This window comes from Sparus aurata, chromosome 13, assembly GCF_900880675.1.
Source record: "Sparus aurata chromosome 13, fSpaAur1.1, whole genome shotgun sequence".
In the NCBI taxonomy this organism is placed as follows: domain Eukaryota; kingdom Metazoa; phylum Chordata; class Actinopteri; order Spariformes; family Sparidae; genus Sparus; species Sparus aurata.
Genome location: NC_044199.1, coordinates 27,911,354 through 27,932,632, shown reverse-complemented (window position 1 = coordinate 27,932,632; position 21,279 = coordinate 27,911,354). Strand labels below are relative to the sequence as shown.

The 21,279-nt window shown below is 40.8% G+C and overlaps 1 protein-coding gene across 3 annotated transcripts; it reads right to left on the bottom strand.

Moving 5' to 3' along the window:
- Positions 1-20: 20 nt before the first annotated feature.
- On the bottom strand, positions 21-21,272 carry cenpe (centromere protein E). 3 transcript variants are annotated; one of them, XM_030438082.1, is made up of 56 exons: positions 21,074-21,271; positions 19,466-19,572; positions 19,250-19,339; positions 19,021-19,139; positions 18,788-18,907; positions 18,592-18,673; positions 18,435-18,502; positions 18,282-18,356; positions 18,108-18,159; positions 17,935-18,022; positions 17,082-17,211; positions 16,808-16,927; positions 16,542-16,694; positions 16,311-16,455; positions 16,113-16,212; positions 15,215-16,013; positions 15,073-15,129; positions 14,713-14,880; positions 14,507-14,581; positions 14,286-14,354; positions 14,007-14,138; positions 13,641-13,818; positions 13,360-13,514; positions 12,975-13,268; positions 12,115-12,261; positions 11,807-11,971; positions 11,489-11,593; positions 11,245-11,406; positions 10,973-11,116; positions 10,631-10,852; positions 10,436-10,528; positions 9,951-10,034; positions 9,730-9,846; positions 9,505-9,621; positions 9,192-9,413; positions 8,471-8,551; positions 8,152-8,235; positions 7,463-7,606; positions 7,128-7,361; positions 6,319-6,402; positions 5,994-6,110; positions 5,685-5,918; positions 5,326-5,559; positions 4,753-4,833; positions 4,335-4,445; positions 4,046-4,228; positions 3,743-3,952; positions 2,976-3,188; positions 2,678-2,881; positions 2,340-2,516; positions 2,089-2,189; positions 1,728-1,825; positions 1,389-1,524; positions 945-1,306; positions 818-856; positions 21-213 (listed from the first exon to the last, which is right to left on the bottom strand). In XM_030438082.1, exons 1-56 carry the CDS (start codon positions 21,136-21,138, stop codon positions 134-136), a joined length of 8,226 nt encoding a protein of 2,741 aa, XP_030293942.1. In that variant the 5' UTR covers positions 21,139-21,271; the 3' UTR covers positions 21-133. The 3 variants fall into 3 exon arrangements, with proteins under 3 accessions (XP_030293942.1, XP_030293943.1, XP_030293944.1); XM_030438083.1 differs by lacking the exon at positions 818-856; XM_030438084.1 differs by lacking the exons at positions 5,685-5,918; positions 5,994-6,110; positions 6,319-6,402 and having other exon boundaries at positions 21,074-21,272.
- Positions 21,273-21,279: the final 7 nt, after the last annotated feature.

Sequence of the window (21,279 nt, the reverse complement as noted above, 5' to 3'; positions counted from 1 at the left end):
AACAGAGTCACTGGACTGAATTATATAAGTGATCTCTCTGATCAAGACAAACTTTATTAGTCACACACTAAACGTAGAACATTGAAAAGATAAAACACATTAAGACATAAAAATATTGCACATGTGGGACGTCTCACTGGGTTTTACACATGTCCTCTTGCTTTGGAGACTGAGGCCACCACTCCTCCTTCCGGTCTGCACCCACAGCTGCATCTGCAACAAGAGACCATTATAAGATAAAACTGTATGTTCACATAACAGAATAAATCTTACTGGTCTCCAACTGTAAGTAACCCTGTGGCACATGTGAGTCAAATTAGATTGCCATGATTATTTTTCTTGTTAAAGCAACATTACGTAGAAATTGGCATTTTGTGTGATTTTTACATTCAGTTAATAAACAATTGTGCTAAATAAGTTATCAAATCATTCCATTTCATGCCATCACATGATAAAGTACCACTCTTCTCTTACATACTTTAAACTTGGGTGTATTAAGGACATTTGGAAACCCTGTTTTAGCTAAACAGTTGTACTTGTGTGTAGGATCTCAAAATATCTCATTTATCTTGCAAGTATGACTCGGCACCTCCTCTGGTCACTAGGTGTATTTTTTTGCCTAAATTTACAACAAGGTAAATAAGCTTCCCTGTTGGCAGTTTTCTTTCTGCCTGTTAGGTTAAAGAAAAAATTAATTCATCCATCAGTCCTGATTCAAGTTTCAAGGCTCAGTGAAGACCTGTGAAGTCCCAACACCTCATGCTTCTGTTAGTGACCCCTCAGTGACCCAAACACACAGTGATATTACAGCAGTTACCCATCTCTGCATCTGATGTGTCAGGAACATCGGAAACCTCTGGCAAAACAAACAGCTCAGGTCTTTATGACGTTAAGACGACCAGACGAGCAGCAGAACAGCGAGGTGAACTTTACAAGCAGCTTACCTGGAATGGTTCCAAGGCTTGAGTTATCAAAGAACTGCTTGGGACAGGTTCTGGACAGCAGCTCTGAGCTTCCACCCACATCAAAGAATCTGCTTTTGGGCGAGTCGAGCAGACTGGCCTTTGGAGAGTCCAGCAGCTTCCTGGGGGACTCCAAAACCTTCCTGGGAGAGTCCAGGACCTTCCTGGGAGTAACCAGGAACTTCTTGGGTGAGTTGAGGAAGTTGGAGGAGTCTGAGGTCATGGGGAGGCCTCTCTTGGTGGGAGTGCAGGGTGGTGAAGGGTTCTCATTCTTGGTCTTCCCCTTTAACTTGATGGCTCTGCTCTTCCACTTGCTGATCTCTGCCTGCTGACTGGACACCAAGCTGATGGAACAGGAGAACAGATGTCAGAGCAAGACGAGAAGATATAATAAATCACATGAAAATCAATCTTCAAACTGGCTACCTTTCCAACCCGGTTATTTTCAGACGAAGCTGTTTGATTTCCTCCTCAAGTTTGGTTTTCTCCAGCATAACGCTGCTCTTGATCACCCCACCTCTGGGGTCGGTCAGTCGGGCATGAAGGTCTTCACCCTGCAGGACTGAATTCAACATGACCGCACTGTTATTTCTCCTTTAAGTAGGTAACGAATACACTTCCATGCTTTAATTTTGAACAATCAGAAAGACACAACCTCATCAGCTTCAATAAAAATGCTGGCAAACGTTTTCCTTTTTTGTGTAGCGTACACGTGTCATGGTAAATTAAATAAAAACAACACATACACAAAGACTGGTGACTTACATGACTCCTCTCCTTGCTGCTGTGATTTCCTCAAGGCCTCCTTCAGCTTCCTCATTGAATGTTCCTTTTCATTCAGTAGTGTGGTCATCCTCTGGATCCTGAGAAGATCAGAACAGTCAGACATGAAACAGAATAACCCCGTTAGTAGTTGTTGATTGAAAAGTTGACCTTATCAACTCTTCCTAAAAATCCTAACATGACAGAAAAGTTTCTTTAACCATCTGCAGACACATAATGAAACAGCTCAAGAGAAGGTAACCAAAGAATCCCTGACTTTACAACAACCCTTTCGGCACGGTTAATAAAAAAGACAAAAACAGAAGAAGAAGAAACAAAAAAAATGCATCTAAAGGATTCTTACTCTTGTTGGTGTTTATCAGAAGCTGAAGTCAGCTCCACCTCCATTTTGAACATTTTTTTCTGTAGGTTTTCCATCTCAACGGCAGTGGGTGGGGCATTTTTCTGAACCAGAGACAAAAAAGGCCACTGAGCACAAGTCAAAGCAAAATGTAGACTACAAAACCACAATAAATAACCTCAGATTATAATAAGTATGTCACGAGCCTCAGAATCGTCTTACAATCGGCCGGAAAATTAGATCTTTAGACGAACCTCAGACTCTCGCAGTTTTTTCGTGAGAGTTTGGATTGTGTTCTCTTTCTCTTCCACCTGTGCACGGCTGTCCTGCAGCTCCGTCTGCAGGAGCTGGGTAGCCTGTTTGTGGTTGGACACTCTGTTGTTGGCTTTGATCTGAGCATCACGCAGCTCATTGTTTTGTACAGACAGAGCCTGAAAGACAGAAAAATGTCTTGTCAACATCTGCAGATAGACAGGTTTCAGGACAGTGTATGTGGGAATAAGTCAAAATATACTACAATGTATATGATAAGGAGAAAAAATGTAAATAAAAAAAGACAAAACAAACAAACAGAAAGATATGGCAGACATACTTTGACTTTTTCTTCAGTTTGCTGGAGCTGAAGAACAAGTTGCTGGTTGTCCTTCTGCTGGGAGAGCTCTGTTTTCAGAGGAGCTCCCTGTGACGCCTGCAGCAGAGTCGAACTCTTGCTTTTCTCCTCTCTGAGTTGAGAATCAGCCTGAGCCTCCAGTGACTTCAGCTCTTGACACTGACCATCGTGGTCACTGATGATGCTCTGCAGGAGTCAGGTGAAAGATATAACATTAGAAAGACAAGAGAAAAATATCATTGCAATCTGTACTCGAACCTTTATGGCAGCTAAACTCTACCTGTAGTTTCATCTTCCTGCTGTGCACCACTGCAGATCTGCGCTCCAGCTCAGAGCTCAGGATGCTGTCCAGTCCGCTGTAGTTATTCGGCTCCTTGGCCATTGCAGTCTGCAGCTGGTCCTTGAACCTCTCCCTGTCTCTGGCCTCAGATGACAGCTCACTGGGGAGGCAAGCCATATTGGACCGGAGCTTCTCCAAAATGCTGGCCATTTTCTACAAAACCAACAGAATCATCATAAAAGGTTTAGTACAGTCATGTTGAAGAAATTTAAATATATTGAGGAAGAGGACACACATATACACAACATATCCTGTAATCTCACAATGGCTGAAAATATGTCTGCAACAGTGAGTTCAATTAGAAGGGAGAATATCTTTAAATTCCCACCCAGGGTCTCCGCAGGTCAAAGATTTCTTTGAGATATGGATCGATGTTGAAATGAAATAGAGCCGATTATCTGAAGCCAAAACAGTGGTGATGTATGCACCTTTAAAGAAGGCGAAGCGGTAGAAGACTAGAGAGCAAAACATGTGGTCACTGGTTTGTTTTTACAGTTTCAGAGAAAGAAAAGGCAATTGCAATTTTAACACAACAAATCTTATTAGAGCTGTGAAATACACTCACGTCTGAGTGGAATGGAAATGGAAATTCTTCTGAATGGAAAATGTAGAATTACAAGTAATCTTATCGGTATTGGCCACAAGAACCGGGTAATTGTTGTTATCTGCATCGCCTGAAAAAAAGTGATTATCACCCATAAGCTCACCTGCAGGTACAGCTGCCTCTTGTCCAGCAGATCAGTCAGGTTGTGTTCCAACAGTGTGCTGAAGTCCTCGTCCTTGACAGAGTCGCTGGGTGCCTGCACTCTGCACTGCAGCAAGTCGTTCTGCCGCCTCACCTCAAAAATGGCCAAATCTTTCTTCACCAGCTCCTCAAACAGAGTCCTGTAGATTTGTGCCTGCGGCTGTAGGTGAGCCTGGGGAAGCAGAGAGTAAAGGTTTTCAATTTATACCCAGATTAAAAGATAAGACATCGGTGAAACTTTAAGTGGAAATCTTTTTATATTTACCAGTATGTGGCCCAGACTTTGAAGACTCTGCTGTCCCAGATTACAGACAGCACTGTAGGTGTTCATGGTGGCTTTTGGTAGAGGGATTAGAGAGGGGTGCTTCTCTACTCTCAGGGTCTTGTCCATATGGGAGTTAAACTTTGAACAAGTGTCTATGAAGTGCTGGAATCTTCTAAAGGACTCCTGCAATTATAGTTCAGTGGCGTTAGCGTTTTACTAAACTGTTAGGAATGTTAGAATATTTTTGTCATTCAGCGGCTGATTGATAAAAATGTATCAATGGAATTACCTGAAGTTGCGCTGTTGAGTCCTGCAGCCGTGATGAAATTGTCTCCTTGACTCCCCTGGTGCTCAGCTGTTCTTGGAGTGCTGAGATGGTTGAGTTTGCTTTACTGAGTAACTGAAAGGAGACAGGGAAAAAAAATGTATCCGTTATAAAAATATAGTCCAGTATGTTAATGGTTCTTCTCTGGATAAAGATATATTAAGATTATAATCTGCCTCTTCAGACATCTCTGCAGAACCTTTATAGAATGTTTTTTTTTTCCATCATGCATCATCCTGCCATCCATATGCATGATGGTACTAAAATTCTGAGGACAATCATTTCCAACATCAGAGACATCAGACAGCCTGATTACAAAAAGGTAATTAAAAAAACTAAAACAGAAAAGAAACTAAATATGTATTTAGGACTGCTGACAAACCTGCTGTGAGGCGTGGGCTTCAGCTTCAGTACGAGTTAGCTTCTCTGTGTACATTTGAAGCTGCTGGTTGAGCTGCTGCTTCTGACAGTAACAACAGAGACGGTGATGGGTCATTTAGAGCAGGCATCACAGATGACAGGTGTAAGTGAGGCATGGTGACAAGAAGTGTCTGATAATAATTGCAGAGATGAATCACATCACTCAAAAACATAGATAAGACACTGGAAGCAAACTTTTTTAAAGTGAATATACCTTTAAATTTTGAACAAAAAAAAAAGTGCACTCTGTGTGTTCTAATAGCTAAATTACAATTGGATTCTATCATCATATTTATTTACCATCCAAATTGCCAAGTTTTTGAAATATGGTTCGCAGGTTTGCAGCTCTATCCACAAACAAGCAGCTAGGATAATACTTTATCCATTAAAGTCATTGATGAGGCTCGGGAACACATCAACACTGGAACTTTCTTTGGAGGTAAAATTGAAAATGATACGAGCTAAAAATGTTGCCAATGACGCCTCACTGCTACTCCAGCTGCGTTATGACAGAGAAACACAAACCAAAACCAACCTTAGTCTGCAGTGTTTCCATCCTGTCCTCCAGCTCTGTTCTCTCCTGCCGCTTCTCCTGTCTCAGTCCCTCCAGTGTCTCCTGCAGCTGATCTCTCTCCTCACTGAGAGAAGTCACTCGGCTCAGCAGCTTCTCCATCTCCTCTGTGGATGTCTGACAGCTGGCTTTCTTCTCAGAGAGCAGACCGTCTCTCTCGGTTTCAACGCTTACAAGTTTCTCAGATAGAGTCCAAATCTGTGAGGTAAAGAGCAGTTAAAAAGAGGTTATTTATTGTCGCCTAAACGTCAGCTGTGTACTAAACAGTTTGTAATCCAAATGTGTGCAGCCCCCAATAAGACGTTAACCTATCCAGCACAAACCTCAGCCTGCAGTGTTTCCATCCTGTCCTCCAGCTCGGCTTTTAGCTGCTGCTTCTCCCGTCTCAGTCCCTCCAGTGTCTCCTGCAGCTGATCTCTCTCCTCACTGAGAGACGTCACTCTGCTCAGAAGCTTCTCCATCTCCTCTGTGGATGTCTGACAGCTGGCTTCCTTCTCAGAGAGCAGACCGTCTCTCTCGGCCTCAACATGCTCCAGTTTCTCAGTCAAAGACCTTAGCTGTGAAGAAGGGAATAGTTAAAAAGGATCAACCTGCTATGAAAAAGTGTTAATTATAGCTATATAGACACTAACCTGCTGATCTAAAGTGCATTCCTTCTCCTGACTCAGTTTTTGCAGATCAGAGTTGATCTGCTTCAGTTCACACAGCTCTTCTTGGACTGACTTCAGAAGCTCCTGTGTTGTTGAAGCCTTTTGTCACACAAATAAACATAAAATCAGGCTTGAATAATAGTAAAATGAAAAAATGGCAAAACAAGAATATTCAACAGTAAAGATCCAAGAGATAATGGTCACAAAATGATTTTGGCAATATTCTTAAAAACCACCAAGTTAAAAATCTGCAAAAAGGCTGTTTAATTACAGCCAAGTAGGACATCGTGATGAGCAGCGACCTCACCTCATTCATGTTGTGCTGCAGATCATCTTCCAGCTGCTTCTTCTGCTCAGTGATAGTCTGTAGAGACAAACTCAGCTGGACACTCTGTTGAAGCAGAAAAAGGTTCGTTATTCATTTGAAACCTCCAAATATTTGCAAAATACACCAAACATAGGAGACATTTTTGATGGCACATGGGAAAGAAATTCCCATCAAATCCTGAAATTATCAGTTTATTTCACCAGAGTGCAACGTCACTGCTTGAAGCCACATCTTTTGATGTATGATGCATTCTTAGTACAAATCTTGGTCACATTTCTCAAAGAACGAAATTACTAAGCAGGACATTATACAGTGTAAAAATAAACTCGACAGTAATCTGTCAGAGTTTGAGCACCACAGAGCAATCGACAATGAAAATACTTGTCAATTATTTCCTTGAATAATCGATTAGTGGTTTGTCTATAAAATGTCAGAAAATGGTTGATCAGTGTCCCAAAGCGCAAACCTCAAATGTCTTGTTTTGTCCACAACCCAAAGATATTCAGTTTAGTGTCATCAAGGAATAGAAGAAATCAGAAAATATTAAAAAACGGATTAATCAAATGTAAAATTAGTTTGCCATTAATTCCGTTGTTGATAACTTCTCAATAAATCAATAAATCATTGCAGCTTGATTTTGAATGATGTCCTTTGTGTATATGTTCAACAAACTTAAATAATTAAGAGATATATCTGTTCTATAAACTCAGATTTGAACCATAATTTTTGATAGCTTTGCTACTGTACACATAGCTGCAGAGGCTACACATGACAAAACTCTCCCAAACCTCAGCCTGCAGTGTTTCCATCCTGTCCTCCAGCTCTGCTTTGAGCTGCTGCTTCTCCTGTCTCAGTCCCTCCAGTGTCTCCTGCAGCTGATCTCTCTCCTCACTGAGAGAAGTCACTCTGCTCAGCAGCTTCTCCATCTCCTCGCTGTGAGTCTGAGCATCGGCCGTCCTCTCAGACAGGAGACCGTCCCTCTCTGCTCGCACACTCTCGAGCTCCTTAGTCAGGATTTGGATCTGTCAGGACAAAGTGGAGAAATAATTGTTAAAAAATCAAGCACATGAGACTGCAGGTTCATTCTGTGTCTTCTTCTTTACATATAAAAATGTAGTCCTGCCTGGTTTTGGAGCTCTTGTGACTGGAAGGCACTCTCTCCATTGCTTTCCAGCTCTGCCTTTTGACTCCTCAGCATGTTGATCTCATCTTGCAGAACTTTGATCTTTTCCTGGGACACCCTCAGTTCCTCCTGGTTCTCGATCATCTAAAAAGATATTATGTCCATTAAAAATGCATTCCAAAACCTAAGGCATGTTTTAAAAAAACACTTCTAAAATCTGAACGTTTTCTGAAAAACTTGACAAAATTGTCAAAATTCACTTAAACTTTTATGAATCTGCCTCAGAAGCAGGAATAAAATATTAAAGAGTTTGGCTTTCACTGGGAATTAAATTGCCTTTGCTCTAATATTCATATCTCAATGAATTTCTTCGGCCACAAATCTTAAAAGTGACATCATCCAGAACATGCTCACGTTGCATCCCATCTTGATTGTCTAAGTCACTTTTCAAACCAAAATGAATGCAAATGTGGCAACTTGCTGTTTTTCTTACAACAAATAACAATAAATACAATATATTATGGTTTAGAATCATAACTTAGAAAACAAAAGCACAGTGAAGACTTCCACGTTAACTTTGAGAAACAGAAAATTCCATTTTTTCACAATTTTATTTTCAAATAATTCACAGACTAAACCATAAATTATGAAAAGAATAGAAAATAAATAATAAGTCTAAAATGACTCACCAGTTCTACATTTTCTTGAAGATCAGACTTCATCTGGGTTGTCTCCTCCTTTGTTTTCTCCAGTTGTTCCTCCAGCTGTTGGATCTGAAACGCCACACAGGGAAGCTTTTCAGTATAAGTCAAATGACTGCATGCATGAGCGACAATATAAACTGAAAATCCATAATAACACCATAGTTCAGTGCAGACATAGCGACACAAACAATGAAGTGGGTTGTTTTCTTGTTAAACGTTCTGGCTCAATTGCCAATTTAGGTAAAATGAAACCGAAATGTAAAAATGTCACCATGATCAGGTGAAGAGAGCCTGATGATCTAACCTGCAGAAGTTGCTGTTCCTCGTGTTCTTCTTTCAGTGACTGTGGCTCAGAGCTGAGCTGCTGCTGGAACTCACACTGCATCTAGAAACACAGAGTGAAAACAATGTGACCTTGCACGAGGTTTAAAGGCATTCAACATTTTTTCCCCACACGCTTCTCCCTGGATTCTTGGAATTTCTCATCAGTAATTTTAAGCAGATAATTCATCATAAAAAGATTTCATCAGTGTTGCGATATTGAATCGTTTCATGTTTTAATAGAATTTCAGCATTATTTTGGGACTAATGTTGAGTTTAATTCTAATGCAATCACTTGTATGCACCCTGTCGATACACTGTCGGACTGTGAACTGCATACAAGCATCCAAAACAAAAAAAATGAAAGAACTCCAGATGCAAATGTAATCCAGTCATATTACCATCACAACTGAAATGTCTAGGAGGGGCTTCAGTATTTAGGAGGTTCCTGGGATTGTGGTTAAAAGAAATGTTTTTTGTTATTTTTCCTCCAGTAGATAAGCACATCGAGTCTACGCATGTTGTATGGAATGTGCTATATAAATAAAGTTGACTTGACTTGACTATGCAAGTCTTCTGTATGTACACAGACATACATGCTCAAATTCCTAGGTATTTAAATCACCCCCAAATCGCAGCCAGATTCTTGCGAAATGGACAGGATACACCAGTATTCGAATTCATTGAAAGACGTGTCAACATACCATCTCCATCCTGTCCTCCAGCTCTGCTTTAAGCTGCTGCTTCTCCTGTCTCAGTCCCTCCAGTGTCTCCTGCAGCTGATCTCGCTCCTCGCTGAGAGACGACACTCTGCTCAGCAGCTTCTCCATCTCCTCTGTCGATGTCTGAGAGCCGGCTTCCTTCTCAAACAACAGGGCATCCCTCTCTGCTCGTGTGCTCTCAAGCTGCTCAGTCAAAGTCTTCATCTGTTTAAAAGGGGACATTTCCAACTAGCGGTCAGGACACTGACAATAACGATCAGACTTTAACATATCCTTTGGTGGCATTTCAATTCACCTGCTGCTCTAAGTCAGATTCCTTCTGCTCACAGAGAATCATATGATCTGAGCTCCTTTGCTTCTGCTCTTGGAATTCCTCTTGAAGAGAATGTAGAAGACTCTGAGTCTCTGCAACCTAAAATAAGGTATAATAATAACCATTTATAATGCAAAAGAAAATCAAAAGGGGGGTAAAATACAACTCAACATACAGCTTCAGTGAAATATGTTGCAAGGGACAGACCTGTTGTTCCAGCTGAGCTTGCCTCTCTTGGTTTACTCTTTCCAGGTCAATGTTTCTTTGATTCTGCTCTTGGAGCTGCTGCTGACATGAATGCAGAAGGCTCTGAGTCTCTGTAGCCTAAAAAAAAAGAAAAAGTTGGTAAACCATTTAATATCACTGACATTGGGATTTTACTTAAATCCCAAAGACATCAGTTTGACAAAAAACAACTTCGCCCTCACCTTCTCCATATTTTGCTGAAGATCACCTTCCAACTGGCTCTTCTGCTCACTGACGGCCTGTAGAGTAGCCTGTAGCTGTTCTATCTGGGGAGGAAAATAGCAACATTCCATTATTTAAGCATTTTAAACTAACAAGACTTTTGAAGGATAAGATTGGTGATGTCACCCAGTGAAAGGAACTTGAGCTACAATGACTAGCCAAAAAAATCAAATTGGCTACTATTTTGATGATTGATTAATTGTTTAAGTCATTTTCAAGCAAAAATGTAAACTGTTGGTTTGACAACAGGATTACTTTGAAAACGTCACTTTGGTCTTTTTTTTTGGGTTCAACATATCATAAAAAAACAGTAATTGATTAATCATAAAAATTAATCTGCAGATTTATCAATAATAATATGTTGCAGTCCTAATACACACAAAACATTTGTTAAGATACGTTTATTGCAGATTTGGGTCAATAAGACAATAAGAACTGCTATTACCTCTTGCTGAAGTTGGGTTACTGTCACATCATGTGCTTGGAGTTCTGATGACAGCATTTCTGGCTGGTTGAACCCACCATGGGCTAGTGCAACCTGAGACAGAAAACACATTACTTTTAATTTTACTTTTCTGGGCCGTCTGGGATTAAATATAAATGAGATAATCGCCCTTATGAAGAAACACTGTCAACATACCACCTCCATCCTGTCCTCCAGCTCTGCTTTGAGCTGCTGCTTCTCCTGTCTCAGTCCCTCCAGTGTCTCCTGCAGCTGATCTCTCTCCTCGCTGAGAGACGTGACTCTGCTCAGCAGCTTCTCCATCTCCTCTGTGGATGTCTGACAGCTGGCTTCCTTCTCAGAGAACAGACCGTCTCTCTCTGCCCTCACACTCTCAAGCTCCGCAGTCATAGTTTTCAACTATTGCAGCGAAGAGAAAAAAATCATATTTTACAATTAATACCTTAAAAGCTGAAGCAAGTAATGTCATGGAATTGTGTAAGATCTTTAAGCTTTCTTGATGAATCAAGAAGGTCTTACATGTGTTTGCAGCTCCTCTAGCTGTGGACTCATCTCGCTGGGAGGACCGTCATGTCTGGATGTTTTCTCCAGCTGTTTTATCAGCTCTTTCTGTTGACGATTCCTCTCCAGGGCTGCCCTCAGCTCCTCCTGATTCTCAATCATCTGTTTGGTAAAAATAACACTTTAATTTGACAGGTAGAGATGAAAACAAACATCATAGTACTGACAGCTGATGGAAAAATTTGCATTTTTAATATCTGGACGGTCAAAGTAGCCGCGTGGTAACTCACCATCTCCACATTCTCCTGCATGTCCATCTTGAGCTGGTCTCTTTCTTCAGTGAGAGAAGCCACAGTAGATTGGAGCTCCTCTGCAGAGCTCTGAACACCAGCCATCAGGAGAGTCTCTTTCTCATCTCGCATAGTCTGAAGCTCCTGTGTCAGACTCAGCATCTGTTGGGCAGATTTCAAACTAACAGTGAGATCACTGACAATGAAGAATTAGTAAAGCTACCTCACTACCATTTAAACTCACATCAGATTCCTTCTGCTCATTGAGTTTCATCAGATCAGAGATCTTCTGCTTCTGCTCTTGGAGGTCGTCCTGAAGAGATTGTAGAAGAGCTTGTGTCTCTGCAGCCTAAAAATAAGACAGATTAGCGTAATGTAAATCAAAAAACAACACTTGGGCTAAAGTCATTTTGAACAGGGACAGATTACAGCTGCGTTAACTACAAATACATAAATTATCAGGAGAACAGGAGAGAAAAAGTGAAAGAGAGAGAATGTTCAAAAGATGTAATGGGAATCATTTTGTAATTTTAAGTTTTCAAAAAGCAATCCAGTCACTCACCATCTGCATATTTTCCTGGAGGTCCATCCGGAGCTGGTCTCTCTCTGCAGTGACAGATGTAACTGTAGCGAGCAGCTTCTCCAGCTCTTCTGCAGACGTCTGAGCACCAGCATTCTGTTCTCTCTCAGCTCGCACAGACTGAAGCTCCTCAGTCAGCTGATTCACCTGCAAATAACCAAATAAAAACACTGAGCTACATATTTATGGTATTACTACACAACTGATCTACAGTTCTAAATCCAAAAACTAACTGGAGGAAAGTTAACATCCAGTAAACATCTCACTTGATAAGTAATGTCATATCATACCTGTTCTTGAAGTTCTTTACTGATCTCCTCCTCTGTGCTTCTGGAATTTTCACTGTCAGCAAGCTTCTCCTCCAAATCCTTAATCAGCTGCTGCATCTCATTCAGTTTTTCTTCTAGTGACGCTCTGTGTTGTTCGCTCTCCTGCAGCTGAAAGAAAAAAATAATAAAATTACCATGAATTTGTGGTAGAAGTTTTTGGGCCTCAATCTCTAGGACTGAGTAGATGCACGCTTGCTTCCTCGCAGTGATTCAGGTGTAGACAGAGAGTAGTTCCTATATGAAACTGCTCAAAACAAGGTCTGTGGATTGTCTTTAGTGAACAGGTCATGATGTGTGAAGTGCATTTTTGGCACTCTGAGCAAGTCAAGTGCCATCTAATACGATTATATTTGAGGAAGGCAGACACGTCTACTACTGGAATCTCCAAAACTAAGCAAATCACACCAAAAACAAATATTTATTTATTGATTCAGGATTGAATGGTCCCTTTAATATCAGATATCTGCTGATAGGGAGTTTGATCCCAAAATTATATTTCCATAAATATCGATGAAATTCTGAGGCATCGACGTTGACACACCATATTTTTATGATACAGGGAAATTAATATTTAACTCCACCGTTTCAGCCTTTTTACTTTCAGCTTTGCAGCGCTTCCTGCATGCACATACTGCCATAACCATACAGCCAACATGTCTAAACATGGATGATGAAGGCCAAAGTAAGATCATCAGGAGTCAGGACCATTTTCTTTTACAGACAAAAGGTTATCAATAAAAAATCTGAAACAGGATTTCAAAGCTAATAAAAAAGGTTAACTCATGATCACACAGCACCCATATTTAAGTTCCATAACTTACTTTATAGACCATCTCTTCCATAGTAGCCATGAGCTGACTCTTCTCGGTATCAGATTGGTCCAGGTCTGAGCGAAGTGAATCCAGCTGCTGTGTCACATCAGCATGCTGCTCACTCAGCTCCTTCTCCCTCAGTGCAGCAGCACTGAAGTCTGCTTGGATTTTCAGAACCTCATCCTGGGATGTCTGCAGCAAGTCTCTGAGTTGCTGAGCTTCCTCCCGACACTGAGCTTGACTTGAGAGCAGGCCGTCTCTCTGAGTTTGAACAGCACACAGCTCCTCGGTCAACTCGCACACCTGAGGCAACACAGAATGAAATCACACGACTACTTGCAACATGCCCTCTATCTCAAATAACAGTCCGTAAGAAGATTTTTGGAGGACTGACCTGCTTCGTCAAACTGTCCACTTTCTCTGGGAGGGCCTGGAATGAAGACAGTTCCTCCAGCTGAGCTCTGAGGGCTTCCTCTGCCTCACGAGCCGCCGTCAGCTCTTTGTTGAGGTTAGACACTGTTCTCTCAAGTTCCACGCTGTCAATCAGATCTGGAGACAGAAAGCATCTTATACCTCCCATCTGATTTCACACACTGAGTGTATGCAGAAGTTGCATTATTTTATAGAGTAATTTATCAGAGGTTCATTATATAAACACTTCAATCCAAAACCTACTCTTTGGGACTTTTCCATCCAGAAGAGTAGTGAGCTTGGTGTTCTCGTCGAACACAACGTTCAGCTCTTTTTGGAGATCTGTCTGCATCTTTCTGAAGCGTGACTTCTCTGTCTCAAGTTGATAGCGCAGGCTGTTTACCTCATTGTCCAGCTTATCATGGTTGACAGATAGAGTGACCTGCAAAGGAGACCATGACAAGAAACACCACATAGATATTGGTCTTGATGTCAGAAGTACAGTACAAAAAAACGTACATCCATGTTGTATACTACCGTGAAATCTATCGCAGTAATACTTTTTACATAACTGATATTGGCAAGTACTCAAATAATCATTTGAGTATATTTTGTGTTAATCCCACTTACTACTCTCTCCTCCAGTGCAATGTTTTCACTGCGCAGGAAAGCCCATTCCTTCTTTGTGTCTCTGCTGAGCCCCTCAGCATCATCCAGGGAGCGGCGAAGCTTTGCCACCTCCTGCACCAAATCCTTACCGCTCTGCATGGAGGCAACAAAACATAATAAGCCTGCTTAATGACAACCTTTTCCAACAGCATCTGCCTCTCTGCCATCTCTACTAAAGTAATAATTTTGTTGACTGGCTCCATGTTGTACCTTCTATGAAATATTTACAAACATGCGTACCATACACTGAAGTTCCTCTGCAAAGTCACTTTTCTTCTTTAGTTCCTCAGTCAGAGTTTTAAGTTTGTTCTAGAAAAAATGAAAAACATTCAAACAAACTGCAACACTTCAATGGTCTGGTTTGTAATAGAATCAATTATCTTTTATCTAAAAAAAATAAATATACAATTTTCCCCAGATCTAATTAGTCCGTGGAGGAAATCCTCAGCATGTCATCTTACCTGAAGCTCCAGGCACTGGAGCTCAGAGGATTCGACTGCCTTCTTCAAGCTAGATAGTTCATTTTTTAACTTGCTCTGGAAGACAAAACAAACAGTGTGAACACATAAAATACACAACAACAACAGACAAATTCAAACCCAGCTCTCTCATCCGTTGATCTTAGTACTTCAAATGGAGTCTGATGGAGATAAATCAGTAACTTCACCTCGTGCTCCTTCCTGAACTCTTCCTCCAGAGACTCGAACTCGTCCGTCTCTCTCTTCTCCTGCAGCTCCTGGGACATAGCAGCGTTCGCTTTCTCCAGACTCTGAATCTGCTCTATGAACATCCCCAGCTCTTCTTTCAGGTAGTCTCGCTCACCAACCACCGTGTCCTGTAAACATTTCGACAGCTTCATCAATTTAAACAGTGGTAAGCATTTATACCTGAGATGCACAACCCCTGTGTAGCTTGAATAAACCCCTTTGTTGTTGAAATAGATTCCTTCTTTTCTCGTGCATTTTTATACAAAAGATAAGTCAATATGTTTACATATGCAAAACAAGCTATGTAATTGTGACATTACCTTCTCTGAAGCCAGAGTTTCACACAGCTGGATGGTCTCTGCAAACTCTCTTCTCATCTGGAACATAAGCCAGTAAAATTAGTGCAAATGTCACCAAGCACAACCGAGCCAGATCGAAACAGAAAAGGTTTATCCAGCACACCTGTTCAGTTTCACTCGGAATGTGGCTTTGCTCTTCCAGCTGTCTTTCCAGGTCTGCCACTCGGAACTCCAACATCTCCACTTTTTCTGTAGCCTCGTGTTTCTGCTGGGCTTCTGTTTGCAGCTGCAGCTCCAGCTCAGCCACCCTCTCTTCTGCTATCTGTATTTTCTCCAGGGTCTCGTGTTTCTGCTGGGCTTCTGTTTGCATTTGTAGTTGCAGCTCCAACTCTGCAACCCTCTCTTCTGCTATCTGTATTTTCTCCAGGGTCTCATTTTTCTGCTGGGCCTCTGTTTGTAGCTGCAGCTCCAGCTCAGCTATCCTCTCCTCTGCTATCGGTGTTTTCTCCAGGATTTCGTGTCTCTCCAGGGCCTCTGCTTGCAGTTGCAGTTGCAGCTCCAACTCTGCCACCCTCTCTTCTGCCATCTTTATTTTCTCCAGAGTCTCTTTTTTCTGCTCGGCCTCTGTTTGCAGCTGCCGCTCTAGTTCAGCCATCCTCTCTTCTGCTATCGGTATTTTCTCCAGGGTTTCCTGTTTCTCCAGGGCCTCTGTTTGCAGTTGCAGTTGCAGCTCCAGCTTAGCTGCCCTTTGTTCTACTGTCTGTATTTTTTCGAGGAACTCTTGTTTCTGCTGGGCCTCTGTCTGAAGCTGCAGCTCCAGCTCTGCAACTTTACCATCTAATGTTTGTGCCTTTTCCAAGGCCTCCTTTTTCTGATGGGTCTCTATTTCCAGCTGCTGCTCAAGGTTTGACACTTTCCCTGAGAGGTCATGCATCCGGTCTGGAGACACAAAGTCTTTGGGACTAAAGACAAGATAAAATATAAATGTCATGTGTTTAACTAACTACAACAAAGGAGGAAAAATAAGTTCATAATATCAAAGATTATTTAAGGGCATTCACCTGTCTCCGAAACTTCGAACAGTCACACAACTCTGATTTATCTCCATTTCATCTGATGGCTCATCAGGAATATCCCAGTGAGAGTCAAAGCTCTCATCCTCTGTTAAAGTACACCATGTATGCATTAAAGTGATTGACTGATGGGAATTATTAGATTAATTTTGATTTGCAGTACGCATACACTGTGTTCCTCCTTACCTTCACCTAGCTCCGTTAAACAGGAGCGGTCTGCTCTCCTCTTCCGAGTCACAGGGTCTGCAAAGCTGAGGTCAGATGAGCCACAGACAGACGGACGGGCCAGTCTGATCATCTTTCCTCCCCATGTCACTCTGCGTTTTGGCATCTTAAAGTCGAAACATTCATCATCATTAAGATGAAAATGATGTAGAGAAAGCTGTTCTCTTTCTCCAGCTTTGTATCATAACTTACCTTGTGAACAGGAACCAGGGTTGAGCTGGTGATGATCAGTTTCGTAAGGTTTTTGATCCTGTCCTCTTGTTCTCTCTGGAGTTGGTCCTTTTCTTGGAGCAGCTGGGCGAGAAACTCCTTCTCTGTGGCTGTTGTGTGTGTGACTGAAGAAACCTGTAGGGAGGTCATCCACATGTCAGTGGGTAGAAAGTGCTGCAGCCATGCAACTTGCATGGACAGGCGAAATGGAACACGAATTAAGAGAGAAAAAGATGGATGACACTTGCCTCATGAAGTCTTCGCTTGAGGTCAACGATCTCATTTCGGTACCTTTTGAGCAGAGCCCCGTCATCAGACACCTCTGTCACATGAGGGTCGTTCTTCATTTTCTTTGCAGTGCTGGCAAACTATTAGAACATTTGTTTTGTTTTTTTCATGAGACAACATCTGCTTTGATATCTCAGTCTCAATCTAAGACAACATCTAGTGTCATATCACATTCACGATATAATAGTAATATATTGTCTAGTCCTGAGTATTACATCTGCATATTTCACCAACCTGCAGAGTGCTGAGGGTCTCGTCTAGAGCGACAGGGGTGATGGTACAGATGATGACAGTTTTTGCGTTCCCACCCAATGAGTTCTGTAGGATGCGGGTTAGCTTACTGTCTCTGTAGTTGGTGAAACCCCTGAAGACACAGAATGATATTAAGCCAATGTTCAAAACATATAAATAGGCCTATTAATTAGTTGTTTTTCATATCCGTTTGTTCTTCCTTTCCATCATCTACCTTTATATAACCAGAGACATTAATGATAATAACTTGTCTGTGATCCTGTAATCATGATTAATGAGGAAGACTAATCATTCAACTTCATAATTTTAACCTCAAAATTAGTATATTGAGAACTGAGAATCTTTCCTGAGAGTGAGATATGTAAAATGAACCTGTTAATTCTCATCTGGATATGTAGATCCTTTGCAAAAAATTCAACAAAGTGAGTTGGGCAGTGAATCTGAATGTAGTTTTCAAACTTCCAGTGTTATTATTGTGAATGCCACATGTTCTGGGTTTTATTGGTCTTTTGACTATAAGAATCTATTGAATTGAGATTGTTACCACCGCTACCAGAGGTACTTGATGGATAGATGCAATGCTGTATTTCAAGGAATAGTTCCAGCTTCTCATTTCACTCTTGGAAAGGAGCAAATAAGAATATTTTAGAGAACTCTGACTTTAAGCTAAAGGTGCAGTAAGAGCAAGAAAAACTGGCTGATAATAAGGATTATCCTAGAGGTACAAAGTAAAACCCAAACCATTATAGGACATATGAATTGTATAATTTAGAGTGGTGTTAACACAAGTGGAAAATGTTGGTATTAGTGCACTGCTTGTTCACTTTCTACTCACTTTTGGCTCTCATCTGTCAGTTTCTTGATCACTTGTCCGAGCGTGAACAGGCTACGATTGATATTGCAACCCTCTTTGAAGCGTGTGCCTGTGACATCGAAAGGAATAGATTATCGTGAAATCATATACTATAGTATACATTAACTCTGTCTATATATTCAACTCCACCTTACCTTCAGCTCCTGTTTGACTTGCTCTCTCAGATCCAGCTAGATCGACTAAATTCTAGAGGACAAAGCAAAATTGACCAAATCAATATTAAAACACAAACAAAGATACAGGCAGAAAGCAGAGTTAATAGAAAGATTGAAAAAAAAGGTCAGTATTGAAAAAAGAAGCTAGCTTACCAGATGAGACACAATAATGGCTCCATCAGCATTTTCACCAGATGCTGGGTCACTCCTTTCTCTGCTTTCCAAGATCTAAGTAAAATTAAATCGTGAGAAAATCAACATCTCACCAGAATCCTACACGTCACCGTATGTTGTGGTCTTGCTTACCATTCGGAAAATGGTGTGTGAGCGGCTGCTCCGCTGGTTCATTTTGGTTTTTCCATAGTGACGGTTCTCTAAAGAGGAAGATTGGGCAGAAAGCATATTGGTTGTAGTAGTGCATACTGTGAAGGGATGACTGTTAAGTAATATCATCAAATCTTACTTTCTCCTTTCCGAATCCAGGCCAGGGCTTGTTCAGGATTTGTTACCAGTTCCTCGGTCAGGTCAGCCACATAAATGTTTTTCTGCACAGTTATTGTCAAGACACAATCAAAATAGGCAGAGAAGTACATCAGTACCAATCTAAAAAGGTCTGCAAAAACACCATCAAAACGAAAACGTCAAAATAGCCCACTCACATTGATTGTCTCTCGGACTTCCAGAGGTTTTCTCTTCCAGCTGTCAACAAGCAGATCAGTCACAGTCTCGTTGTAGATTTCCATGTAAGAAACCCGGAGAAGGAACTCCTTCTTTGGACACTTTGGGCAAAAGAGAAATAATTTGGTTAGAATAAACAGTGATTTCACAACAGACTACAACATATTTCAAACATGTTATACAATTCTTACATTTGTAATCCTACAATTCTTACATTTTTAATGGTTTGGAAGACATCTTCCACAGCCAGAGGAATCACTCCAGGAATAAGATCACTCCCCATCATGGTGAAAGTCTTTCCAGAGGAAGTCTGCCCGTAAGCAAATATGGTTCCTGTGGATCAAACTCAGAATAGTTATATACACTTTATAAAACAACACAAGAAAATGGAACAACACTTTACAACAAAACAGGTCTCACTGCATTCAGTTTCCATTACATACCATTGTATCCTTCAACAGAGGAAACCACCAGAGGCTTTGCAATGCCCTGGTACAGCTGATTGGTTGTTTCTTCAGCAGCAAACACTCGATCTGTCAATGGGAGAGAAGCAAAATGAAAAGATTTATATTTCTATACAACTCAATAGCAAATTTCTCAAAGGTGCCACAAAAAAGTGAAAACACATTTCTTAACCCTTGACACGCTGCGAAACCTACCGAAACTAAAGCTCTTGTTGGAATTCCCATCATCGATCAGATGAATTGATTTGGAATTAGATTTCCAGTACACCTGGACGGGCTCTGTACTCTCCGCACTCTCTTCCCTGCAAGACACACATTCAAGATATACAACTTTCTCAAAAATGTGTTCAAGATACAAAGGTAAGTGTTGCTCTATGTGAATTAATTTGTGATTGACAAAGGTCCCTAATGACTTTATGAATAAAAATTCAGGAGGATCAGCAAAAACTAAATATAATATTTAGAGGAATAAATCAGAATTCCCTTTAATTCACAAAAAACATACACGATTGTTATGTACTGAGAAGTCAATAATATCAGTGATAAGGCTATTGATTCTTTAAATAACTTTATGTAACTTTTTGACCTTAAAATAATAGCATCAAAATCATTTGGTGGTACAGTGTCTTGTAACAGGGTAAATGGTATTTTTCTCAGCCACTTGTTTCTGCACTTTGTAACTCAAGTGAGAGGGTAGGATCACAGCGTTACATACATGTACACTTCAAGATACAAGTTTTCAACACGTACCATTGTAATAAAAAAATCTGTATTGATATTTGCAGGAGGAAAGTTAGTAAGCTGTTAGCAGCCAGTGAAAACCAGTCAGTCCTGTGGTGTGTGTGCCTGTGACATTTCAACAGTGCATACAGAAACTGCCCCCTGTGTTTATCCATCAGCTCCTCTGATCGGGTTCTACAGAGACCACCAATTAAGCGCTGAACAACATATATCAGCCAATAACGATCAGTGCCTGATCTGTCAGAGCACTCTCAGTATTTTTGACAGTGGTATTGCAATCAGAAACGGTTGGGGTTGCCAGGTCACATGAAATTGCCAATTCCTACATAATGTTGCTTAACACACCTTTTCAAAAGTCAGTTGTAATTAGGTCACATCTTATTAACGACAAAATACAACTTCAAGAGTGAAATGAGTGACGGATAGTAGCCTAATATCTGTTCACCACTTTGGTCCAGACTGTAATGTCTGGACAACTATTAGATAGATTTGGAACAGACAATTCCTCTCAGTACTAACTGTAATAACATGGTTGGTCACCTGACTTTTAGCCATCAACAGGGTAAAGTTTCAACTAATCCTCTAAACAGGGCTGTTAGAATCGTTAAAACAACAGAACGAATAAAAAACAATTGCACAATACAGCACATAAATATTTAAATTTCAAAGGTTACCAAGAGAGATAGATTTGTAATGAAATAACTCAGCAGCGTATTGTTTCAATACAATAATATCAGGGTAGGTAGAAAGTGTAAACTCTTACTTTAAGTGTTAAGTATTCTTTTTTTTGTAGCTGTCATTCAAATGAAGAAAAGGATTAACGTAACGTTACCACTGATGGTCAATGGCTCCAAAGCACAGACGTTAGGTACAAGTCCAGCATCAGCCAACAGAGTTAGATAAACCATTAATACTTACTGAAACAAGACTTTTAGCTTCGAATTTTGGCTAATGACAAATTATCATTACTACATTCGTCAACGCTAACGGTTAGGAGTTAGCTCATAACTTGTAACTCAGGTTAGCTAGTCAACGTAAGGTAACTGTTGTCTTAAAACTTACCTCTCTATAAGCGGACGGACTCGAACGCAAACCTTGACAGCCGACTCTTCTGTCATTTTTCTCATTGACAGTCAACCAACACACCTTAAATTAAAACGCAAATGAATACATCTTTTGAAAATGACAACGATAATCACGCCTTAACATCCGAAGCGAGCGCCCTACAAGTGACTCCGTTTGTAAATTTCAAATTTTGTCCACGTTTA